Genomic DNA, 12,237 nt, shown 5'->3' on the forward strand with positions numbered 1-12,237 from the left:
CTGTTTTATTTATTTTTTGCGTCTTTTCACTAACTTAACCAGGTTATCATTCCATCAAAAAGGGGGAGATTGTTGGTGCGGGTAACACTAACGGTCTAACCTAGGTTTTGATGAATGACAAATAGGTTAAGTTAGGTTTGTTATTGTCTGACACTTTGATCGAGTGTGCAGGAGAAGTCCAGACAGGTCGACGGGCTGACCGGATGTCTGGCACGAAGTCCAGCTAGGTCGACGGGCTGACCGGATAGCTGGCGAGAAGTCCAAGCGGGTCGACGGGCTGAAGAAGTCCACCAGGTCGACGGCCGACCGGATGGTGGCGAAAGGTCCAGACGGTCCAAGGACGTCTGGCAGGTAAGTGAGGTAAGTCACTGGAGGGGAGTGACTGCGAGGACGCGTTCCCGGGAAGGGAACATTAGGTGTCGATCCGGCTTAGATCCATTTCGGAAATCTAAGTCGAGATCGTGACTAGATTCCGGTCTCGGAAAGACGGAATCTAAGTCATACTTTTTCTGTTAATTCATACTTTATAAATTGTGCTAACAATCTGTGTTGCAGGGTATATTTTGCCTCGGACTAACCTTGTTTTGCAGGAGAAGGAATCTTTGGAAAAAGGTGGTCCGGGCGCCCGGAAGCAACTTTTATCCTCTGCGTCGCCTCACTACGTGGAGCATCCTGACTGGACTTCCCACGTCGCACCAGGGCGCCCGGAGCAGCATATAAAAGAAGCCCCAGGGGTGGAGCTTCAAATATAACTGAGAACTCTTCGACTGCTTGCCCTGCTGCTCTACGCTCCTACGACGCTAACAAAGCTCCGACAAAGTGCTCCTTCTTCTTTGGTTAATTTCCTTGTCCGTATCACTTTGTTTCATTAGCATTTCTTGTACTCTTTTTGTAATCATATTCGAATTGCTAGTGATTGCCCAACGAAAGTGGTCAAGGACCATGGGCCTTCGAGTAGGAGTCGTCACAGGCTCCGAACGAAGTAAAATCAACTGTGTTCATTTATTTTTCCGTTGCGTACTTTTACACTCGAGTTTTCGAATCGATATTCACCCCCCTCTATCGAACGATCACGGTCCTACACTTGCATCTTAGCTATGAAAACTAAATGAGAAAAATATTTTTATTTAATTCCTGAAATTGATTTAATTCCATTCGCTTTAGATCCTAGATTTAAATTAGAAGTTTTACAAGAAATGTTAACTTTATATTATGACGCTTTAATTCCAATTAAAGATTCTTCTTCCCCTGATCCAGTTAATATTATATATAATGTTAGAATTTATTTATATGATATTTATAATCAATATTATGCAAAATATGGAACACAAACTAATATTTCTGAAATACAATAAGCTACTAGTAGTAATTTAAAACTTACAAAAGCACAACTCTTATTAAAAGAACGGACAAAACGTCCACGAGGATCCTCAAGTTCCACACAGAAACTTGAGAATTATTTTACGATTTCTTTTGATTTTAATGAAGCGGATAGCGAAAATTTTGATATCTTAAAGTGGTGGTCACAGAAAACTCAAAGTTTTCCCGTCCTCTCCGTGATCGCCAAAGAAATATTAGCTTGTCCAGTGTCAACTATTGCTGTTGAGCAGACGTTCAGTGCCGGCGGCAACATATTAGATGAACGACGATCAACTTTATCTCCCGACTCATTGGAAGCCCAAGCATTACTGGACGATTGGACCAGAGTAGAGAAAAGAATCCAAGGAATGCAACTTTCAGATGACGAAGTTGAAGATTTTGATACTGAAGGAACAAATACAACAGGAGGAAATGGAAGTGAGTGAAAATGTAAAAGGATAAAAATGTAAAAGAACTACGCAGGCTTTGATTCCCCTAAAGGGATATGTAGACAACTTAAATGAGTGCAAGCCCTTTTTTCCAATAAATTTTAATTTGTAATTTGTAATTTGTAATATTTAATTTTTAATTTTTAATTTTTTAACATAATAATCTTGAACCATGGCGAACCATGATGAACCGTGAACCGAACCGTGAATCGGCGGTTCCGAACCGTAAACCGTAACCGTCTTGAGCGATTAAGGTTAAGGGTCGATCTGTCTGGAACCGTCGAACCGGTAGTTCTGAACCGTCGGTTCCGAACCATGGTCAGGTCTACTCCACGCGCTTGGTTTGATAAGTTCCGATCCACGCTTGTTCGCTTCTCTTTTGTCCAGAGTCAATATGATTCATCTTTGTTTCTTTGCAAGACTGCTAAAGGAATTGTTTTGCTCCTAGTATATGTTGATGATATTATTATTATAGGGACTGATTCTGATTTGATTTCTCAATTTCAACAGCGCCTTCAAAGCTCTTTTCATATGAAGGACCTGGGTCCTTTACGTTATCTTTTAGGCCTTGAAGTAAACTGTACATCAGCTGGTATTTTCTTAAATCAGCATAAATACATTCAGGAGATAATTACATTGGCAGGTCTTCGAGATGGTTGATCTGTTGATACTCCCTTAGAAGTGAATGTTAAATATCGTCGTGATGAGGGTGATTTTCTTCATGATCCCTCCTTATATAGACGTTTAGTGGGGAGATTGAATTATCTAACTATTACTTGGCCTGACATTTCTTTTGTTGTCCAACAAGTTAGTCAATTTATGCAGGCCCCTCGGCACCTTCACTTGGTTGTTATTCATCGTATTATTCGCTATTTGCAAGGCACTTCTACAGAGGTCTTTTCTTTCCTATGGATTCTCCTATTCACTTGGTTGCATATAGTGATGCTGACTGGGCTGGTTGTTCTAATACTCGACGTTCCATTACTGGCTGGTGCATGTTTATTGGCAACTCTCTTGTCTCTTGGAAAAGCAAGAAACAAGATCGGGTGTCAATATCAATATCGTGCTATATCCTCTGCATGTTCTGAGATTGTTTGGCTTCGAGGGATGTTGGGTGAGCTTGGGTTTCCTCAAATGAAACCTATTCCGCTTCATGCGGATAATACTAGTGCTATCCAAATTACAGCTAACCCAGTGTTTCATGATCACACCAAGCACATAGAAGTAGATTGTCACTCTATTCGTGAAGCATATGATGCTTATGCCATTTCTCTACCTCATATCACCACTGTTCAACAGACTGTTGATATATTTACTAAGGCTCTCTCACGACAACAACATCATTTTCTAGTTACCAAATTGATGCTTTCTGATCATCCAACATCAATTTGAGGTGAGATATCGATGGCTAAGATTATGGAAGAAATTATGGATATCAATGGTTAAGATTATGACAGAAATTATGGCTGATATTTCAAGATCTAATTTACCATAATCTAAGTATATATTCTTATATAAAGTAGATTAGCGGTAATTAATGCAATTGCTGCAAATAATTTCTTGTTTAAAATAGGTTGTACTGTAATTCTTATTTAAAGAAGAGATTGTCAAAGAAAGAGGCAAGAAGCCATTTTATCAAATCTTGTCACATGGCATGCTGAGTTGCATTTATAAATCACTTAACTTGATTAACTGACCAATGAGTTCATGTTTCAAAAATGAGCTAAGCTACTCAACAATGAAATTAAGTTAAAGGTGTCATGTAGTGAAATTTCTATTAGCAAGTTATAACCTCGCTCATGGAAGATTGGTCAAAACCAAGTAACAAAATGTTCTCACAATCAATTTTCATAATTAGATTGTTGTGTTTATATCAGCTAACGAAATCTGACAAGTCAAAAAGGAAAATAGCAATTTTTCCATCATTTATTTAGCTTACTCCATAATCTTATTTTCAGGATGAGAAAACATATTGAACTTAAGGAAGTATGTACTTGCAATGTGTTGATCCTTAAAAAGATTCCCAGTATACTTTGCCACTATATTACTAGGACTCGAGTATATTCCACACGGATGTGGATCAAATGTGTGACACAGGCATTTCTAAAAACTTCTAAATGTAATCAATAAGAATGTATCAGTTTAGAGTGTCAGTGTCCAACATGGGTACAATGAGGATATATGAATTGTCCAAGTATGAAAACTTTGTAACACCAATCAGTAATAATCACAAAGTATAATTATTTACAGAATAAACTGAACCAAACACATCAAATGACAATTTCCCACAGTTTCAACTAGTGATTAAAATGTCTATCAAGCCAACATGAGGAATTTCAGGATAGCAGAGCAAACAATTGTTTTCAATTTTAATCAAATTAGTCAAGTAAAATTTGTTGAGGACTTTGTCTTTGCTTTACTCAATGTGGCTATGAGCACCGAGCAAAAATGCCACAAAACCTATGTCAGAAAGTGACAATACTTTTCCTACCTATTTGCGAAATGTTAACAAAAAATCAGTATAATACTAGAACAAGTGTCAGTTTTAAAAGAAACTAACCTGAAGCTCCCAAGGCATTCTCATTATGATCTAAGAATCTTTTAGCATTTGTTGTAGAATGTTCCAAACCAAAATATGCAACCTATATAAGGTCACTAATTATCAACCCTTAGAACAAATGCAAGCATTGATAAATTCACATTTGAGCACAATAAGAACCTTTGCTAAGAAGTTCTTATCCAAAAGGACATTGCTTGGCCTTAGGTCCCCATGACAAATAGGGGTATCACAATAAAAGTGAAGGTACTCCTGCATTATCAGTATAATGAATCTTAGATCTACCCATAAATGGAATTATTAGAAACATGAAGAATTACTTTGCAACTACTGGAGCAAAGAAGGATAAAGAAAATGTAAGGCGACTTTATTTTAAATGATAAATGACATAAAATGTCCTTTGATATAACTGGATATGCAGTCAGACAACTACTGGGAAAAATCACTATAACTGAACCAAATAGTTTGGTCAAGCTAGTGATGTCAACCTATATTGACATGCAATACATCTCAGCATGGATCAGATGAACCCAAGTTGCAAACCAAATTTTGAAGTCTCACTTCTATGATTTTTTTCCAGTTGCCTTACTTACCTCAAAAATAAGAAATATATCGATCTCATATTCACTTGAATCCAAATTATGTAGAAACAACTTTAGAAAGTTATTACTAAATATGAATATTCTATATTATACGTGTGAGATTGTTCTATTGAGAGAGAATAATCACATGATCTACTCAAGATTTGGAGTGGTATAATTGTATGTCATATTAAAAGTTCAACAAAAGTGTGCACACATTCATGAACCATTGAACGTTATTCCAGCTGACCCAAGATCAAATAATGTTAATCGTGAGTAGGTGGCATTCATTTGAACAAAGACTATCTTGATAAACAATGTCTCAGTAATTAGCTTGATTGGGAACTTACAATCTTGAATTCTACCCACTTAGCTACTGGTCTTCCTTATTGGTAGCGCCTATAACATCATAGGCACATATGAAAAACCAAGATAGATGAACTCATGTTGCAACTTAATGATGTCCGGTGCAGTTGTTGCCCGATACTACACTTGCCAAGACCCAACTAAAATAACCATGTGAGAAGATATAGTAAATAATAATGAATGGGTGGAAACATATTATCTGAATTTTAAACCAATAGCAATGTTGTCTTGCCATATTTGAGAACAGTTGCATAATATCTTGGCAGCATGTTGTCAACCATGACAGTCCTTTTTTCTTTCCCAAAAGCAAGCAGAGTGCTGAACTCCTCCACAAGGCCCTAAGTTGCTTCAAAATGACCTTCGTTCATTTTGGATGTGTTAAATTGTGAGAACCACACTCATATCACACAGAAGACATCTTCTTGCTCATTGTCATTGACATATATCAGCAATGATTGTTTTAATTATTCTGAAATATTCAACGCCGAAGATACAAATAGAACTTCTAATATCAACACTCAGAGCCCACTTGAAAGCTAGAATAAAATGAACAATTATTTTGGACAGAGAATGAAACGAATCATATATTTTCAGTGAACTCATCGCATTTTTAATACCTAATGGAGTTACTTTGTTAAACAAAAAAAAAAAAGAGTTTAGTGAGATGTTCCGCAGAAGCACAAAATAAACTGATCTAGCAGTGAGCAAAGCAATATCCTTAGTTATAGGATAACTGAACCTAGATGGTAGACTTGCAGGTAAACACTTGATGTATGATTTGATCACTTACAAACAGATGGATGAACATTATCGAGAGTGATTTACCCATTTGGGATGAGATGTTAGAATTAATTAGAGAATAGCATAATTACCTTCAAAGATTTTTTTAATTTAATTAGAATAACATGATGTTTACTATCATAGGCATTCCAAGACAAAGATAACAAGTTTGATGCACTTGATACTGAATTATAATAGCAGGTCCAGTCTCAAGATTACCAGAGCATTGGCAACATCAACAGCAATTTGAACTCTAGTTTTCCATGCTAATTGAGTTCTCCCAGATGAAGCTGTAGGCAAAAAGAAGAAATTACCAAAAATTAAACACATGAGACTAAAGTAAGAATCAAAATTGAGGTATAATAGAGCTTACAATGAAGTTGATGTTTTAGGCTTCCATTTTCCATAAATTCATAAACCATGAACCTGAAAGAAAAAGAAACTGAAGTACATATGCCTACATAGCAGTTGTGTCACTTTAGTATTGCACAATGATACAACTACCTTTCCTGCCTAGAATAACAAATCCCTTTTAGTGTCAAAATATGACGGTGATGCAATCTGCCAAGGAATTCCATTTCTTGAGAAAACTCTTGCTCACTTAGTTCTGAGAGATTATTATTCAGTTTCACAGCAGCAGGGAATCCATTATCAAATTGTGCCTTGTACAGCATTCCAAATCCATCTTGTCCTATAATTGTACTAAAATTTCCAGTCGCCTTCTTTATTTCTTTGTAACTGTACCTACAGCATATGGGTGACGTGCCTGTAAAAGATTCAGGTAAAATTGTGTTATCCTCAAGGGTTTGTTAACTTTGCAACAAAAAAAAAGGGGAGCAAAGGGACGGAGAAGGAAAAGTGGAAGAAAATATACTTTCTATGTTCACTTGGAAGGAAAAGTAGAGGATGACTTTATTTTTGAAAATTTACCTCCCAAATCGGGCAGAAAAGGGAGAAGGAAAAAAAAAAACTGAAATAAGCAGATTGGTAAGTGATTGGTTGGCAAATCCTGTCAATACTTATCTTCCCACTAATTGAAGACATATTTATAAACTTTCCCTCTTCTCAGAAAACACGAGGAAGGACATTTCCCATGTGGATCATCCAAAGTAAATGTATCTAAGGAAATTATACATAATGAATTTGAGGTCACAAAAGATTCAATGACATGCACAATCAGCAATATTTGAGTTACAAACTATTTCTTTCAACTCAAAAAACCATAAGTAATCATCAAACTTAGCATTCATGAATATTCAGAAGATAAAGGTAAGAGCATCATTATCATAAGTGGTGTAACAAAAATGACAGAATTTTGAACTGATTTACAATTTCTTAATAATAGCCATTTAACCCTTTTAAAGCAAACAAGATACACTCAGATAATGTAATCTACTTCCTCAATATTTTAAGATCAGACCTTGTCAAGTGGATGCATTTCCAATGGTGACATAATATGATTGCCAAATTATGCACAGTAGGACATGAAATTAATGTACCTTTCTTGTTCTTCCAGACATGTTGGGAAGAGGAGGCATACAATGTGCTTTGGTCTGGACTGTTGTCACCTTTTAACTGTCTATTTTTCCTTTGAATGAGTATTATAACGATAACGAGCAACAAAATTGCCACTCCAATAATTATAATACCAATTCCTGGAATTAAAGTGAGCTGGTATGCACGGTGATGTTCTTTAAATGGTGTAACAAAAAGGTCATGAACAGGAATTGGGGATGAAGCCGGTGAAGATGCTGGGGCAAGATACAAAAATGAAGACTCTGAAGAATTCACTGCAGCAACATTTGAGTTCATAAATAGTCATAACTAAGGCTAGAAAAACAAAACACAGAGAAGTATAGTGAGGTGTGAAGCAACATGAACTAGATTACAACTTGTTCAGTAACAAAAAGGGAAACATAGCAGTAAAATAGAATATAGTCAAACATAACAACTGAAGGCTTTAGAAGCAAGCCTAGATGATACTTACTGCTAATAGCCAATTCATGCAAATCAAAGTGGACCCTTCCTATGTAACAAGTAACACACAGTGTAACAAACTGTTGTGTTGGAGAAGAAACATACATCACATATATCATAGAACAGAAACAATGGTTAAGCAAAACAATGGTAACAACTTTATCAGTTGTTCTATAAGCCACAAAACTTTCAAAATTATTAATACAATAGCACAAACAGCAATTTCTCAATCACAAAAGTTGAGCATGAAAGTACAATGTGAAAATCAGAACTACTGAAGGATTGTATAAACTAAATGAAACCCTTAAGCAAACAATAATTGACCAAAACGATATTGGAGCGACTTTATGATGATCAAGCTAGAAAATTGAAACCAATCATTTTATCAATTTTATTACCATTTACTTATTTCTTTGATGCATGGGTAGTATAGCAGCAAATGACTACATTTACTCAAGGCAAATAGAAAGTATACACAGTATCATTCTATGCCAAAATTTTGATCTCTGATAGGAACAATAAAATTTGAGTACCGTGCTCTGCCAACACTCAGCACACTTCAAAGGGTGTCGTGTCCATACTAGGCACACTTTAAAACATGATGAGATCAGCTCCAATGAGTTTAATTCTATAATCTTCTTCTACTTAGCCAATATGCAATGTAACTCTATATCAATTTCAAAGTGGAATAAGTAAAAAAAATACAATAAGTATCTCAACTAATGACGATGGACTAATACCAAAATGTTTGTAGTGCATCAAATGAGAACATTACTTCTATGACACTTGTTTAAATTGATTTCTCCTCAATCATGACTATATCTCGGTCCATCACTGTGTACATGGACATTGGACTTGGATTCACTAAATTGGAATTGAAATGGACACAGAGAAACACAATATGGATAAATCTTGGTTTCTAGAACTTTAACATGTCTTTGTTGCCACTAGTGCTTTGCTAGGTGCTTCTCATCTTCCGCTCCCCTCTTTTATGATGTTTCATCTCCGCTCAGACAAAATTAAAGGATAAGTCAAGGGAAAAGAACCTTTATATTTCATTTCAACCACTATCAAATGGTACTAGCCTGAATAGGCCTGTTTCAGTCACCACCAACAAAACTTTGCTTGTGTTGATACAATATTGTTGTGAGAAGCAAGGGTAGATAGGTCTTTTTTATCTTTTGTTAATAAGTTGATTCTTAGGGTTGTATGGTTATATAGCTATATAAACATATGTAATCCGACTGGAATGTATGAATCTTAAAACTCTCTTTATTACAACATGGTATCAGAGCAGCGACCCTAACCCTAGTGCCGCCGCCGCATCTTCTTTCTCTCGAAGCCTGATTTCTCCCCGCCGAACAGCACCTCCACTTCTTCTTCTGCTCCCGGCGTTCCTTCGCCCCTTCTGCTGCTCACGATTTCTTCCAGCGGCGTCTAGGGCACAGCGGCGTTCCTTCGCCCCTTCTGCTGCTCGCGATTTCTTCCAGCGGCGTCTAGGGCACAGCGGCCCAATCTCTTCATCTCGCGACGCCCAATCTCTTCATCTCACGACGCTGTGATTTCCTCATCCCCTTCACCGCTGGTTATTTCTCCTCCCTCGCCAATCTCTGCTTCCTTCCCCGATGCCGCCACGTTCTTTCTCTTCCTTTTTTCCGTCATCGCCTGTGCGGTGCCGGCGGCTGTTCCTCTTCTGATCTCCCTGTGCGGCGCAGGTGGCTATCTCTCAACGCCGTGATTTCTCTAGCATTTTTTTGTGATTGTAATGGCGGACAACGCTAGCGAAACTTCGGGGATTTCTGCGAATCCTATGGCGTCTTCAGGACAGGTACAACCATTTTTCACAATGGCAGGCACTGGAGGATCCGGTCTTCAGATAGTATCAAAAAAATTGTCCGAGACAAATTATGCATCTTGGGCAGTTGCTATTGAACTTTATGTCGAAGGCCATGATAAACTTGATATTCTTCACGGCTCTAAAGTGAAACCAGATGAAAAGGATCCTAGCTTTCGCACTTGGCGGCGTGACAATATTCAATTAATGACTTGGATACTTAACTCTGTTAGTTCTGGCATCAAACAAGTCATTCTTCATAACAAAACAGCGTATGACATGTGGAAGACATTGGAGCAGATGTATGGACGTCGACATGATATGCTGCGTACTTATCAGCTCAGCAGTCAAATTTTCAAACTTGAACAAGGTTCTATGTCAGTCACCAATTATTTTGCTACTCTGAAGGGGTTGTGGGATGAGTTTGACTACTATCGGATGGAAAATTGGAGTTCCACTGATGATCATCAGAGATATTTAAAGCTTCTGGAAAAAGACAAAATTATTAAATTTTTGGATGGACTTAATGCAGAGTTTGAAAATTTAAAAGGGCAAATCCTTGGTCTTGATCCTACTCCCTCTCTAGAACAAGTTTACTACAAAATTCTAAGTGAAGAAGGTAGAAGAAGGACAATGAACAACAAGGGGATTTCCACTGTAAGCCCTCCGATTGGGGAGACCTCTGTCTTTATTGGTTCTGCAAACAAGTTTCGACCTGGGGGAACTAAAGGACGAGGGGATAGATTTTGTCGGCACTGCAAGAGGACTAATCATGATTCAGATTTCTGTTGGGAAAAATATCCAGAAAAGAAACCTGAAAATTTTAAACACAATGCTAAGAAGACTCCTAATAGTGGTAATATTGCTATCCAAAAGTTAGAAAATGAAGAGACTATTGGTTCCTCTGTGCCTTCTACCACTGGATTGTCTTCTACTGATATTGTTAACCTCCAGCATCTTCTCTCTCGGCTTCAGGCTTCATCTTCTGTCTCTACTCCAGTTCAAGCGCACACAGGTATTCGTGGCTTGGGATTAAGTGTTACTGGTCCCAACTTTTACAACCCCTGGGTCATTGATTCAGGAGCTAGAGATCACATGACAAATGCTGCTAACTCCTTTATTTCTTACTCTTTATCCTCTGGGCAGGAGAAAGTGATCATTGCAGATGGAACCAAAGCCACTGTTGCTGGCAAAGGTTCCATAAAACTTACAGATCATTTTTTCCTATCCTCTGCACTTCACGTTCCTTCCGTTTCTATTAATTTACTTTCTGTTAGTAGCATTACTAAACAACTACACTGCTCCGTAACCTTTTTCCCTGATCATTGTGTCTTCCAGGATCTCGAGGCCAAGCAGACGATTGGGACTGGCCGTGAAGTAGGGGGTCTTTATTATTATCAGCTTGAAACAACATCTGTTATGAAATCTACAGCCAAGTGTTTGGAAAATAAGCATCAAGAAATTCTTTTATGTCATTCTCGATTGGGACATTTGTCTTTTCAGTCTTTGAAAATTTTATTTCCTAGTCTCTTCTTTTCTATTTCTCTTCAGTCATTTCAATGTGAAATCTGTCAGTTATCCAAACATTGTAGAACCCATTTTTCTGAGTCTATAAAGAAGAGTTTGTCTCCATTTGATCTTGTTCATTCGGATGTGTGGGGGCCCTCTCCTGTGACTTCTTTGGATGGCTATCGATATTTTCTTTCTTTTATTGATGACTGCACCCACTGTACATGGCTCTATTTGATGAAACCAGGGAAGAAGTTCCTCGTCTCATTCAAAATTTTTATAGAATGGTTGAAAAACCCAATTTAGCTCAAAGGTGAAGATTCTTCGTTCTGACAATGCCCGTGAGTACTTTGCACAGTCTCTAAATACTTTTCTTGAGGATTCAGGAATTCTTCATGAGTCATCCTGTCCCTACACACCACAACAAAATGGAGTGGCCGAGAGAAAGAATCGTCATATTCTTGAAACTGACCATGTCGTGCCCTATTATTTCAACGTAACTTACCCAAATATTTCTGGGCTGATGCTGTCCTTGCAGCTGCTTATCTCATCAATCGATTGTCATCTAAAGGTCTCGGGAACCGGTGTCCTCTCACTATTCTTCATCCTGGCGTAGAGTTGTTCTCCCTTACACCTCAGGTTTTTGGTTCTCTTTGTTTTATTCATGTTCTTGGTCCCAAGTCCTCTAAACTTGATCCTCGTTCTATACGAGGAGTTTTTATAGGGTATTCCACTTGCCAGAAAGGCTACAAGTGCTTTGATCCTATTACTAGGACAAGATATATCTTGAAGGATGTTACCTTTTTTGAGTCCGAGTCCTATTAT

At 37.6% G+C, this 12,237-nt stretch overlaps 1 protein-coding gene across 1 annotated transcript in view; it reads right to left on the minus strand.

Annotated features, from left to right (window-relative positions):
• The window catches only part of LOC122002668 (probable receptor-like protein kinase At1g49730), a 44,594-nt gene that overhangs the window by 15,010 nt on the left and 17,347 nt on the right, over positions 1-12,237 (minus strand). The window contains exons 3-8 of the mRNA XM_042557936.1: positions 7,592-7,882; positions 6,597-6,858; positions 6,466-6,518; positions 6,312-6,382; positions 4,528-4,617; positions 4,369-4,450 (exon numbers count right to left, since the gene is read on the minus strand). Coding sequence (XP_042413870.1) covers positions 4,369-4,450; positions 4,528-4,617; positions 6,312-6,382; positions 6,466-6,518; positions 6,597-6,858; positions 7,592-7,882 — 849 coding nt within the window. The remainder of the gene's footprint in view (positions 1-4,368; positions 4,451-4,527; positions 4,618-6,311; positions 6,383-6,465; positions 6,519-6,596; positions 6,859-7,591; positions 7,883-12,237) is intronic.

This window comes from Zingiber officinale, chromosome 7A (genome assembly GCF_018446385.1).
Source record: "Zingiber officinale cultivar Zhangliang chromosome 7A, Zo_v1.1, whole genome shotgun sequence".
NCBI classification, from domain to species: domain Eukaryota; kingdom Viridiplantae; phylum Streptophyta; class Magnoliopsida; order Zingiberales; family Zingiberaceae; genus Zingiber; species Zingiber officinale.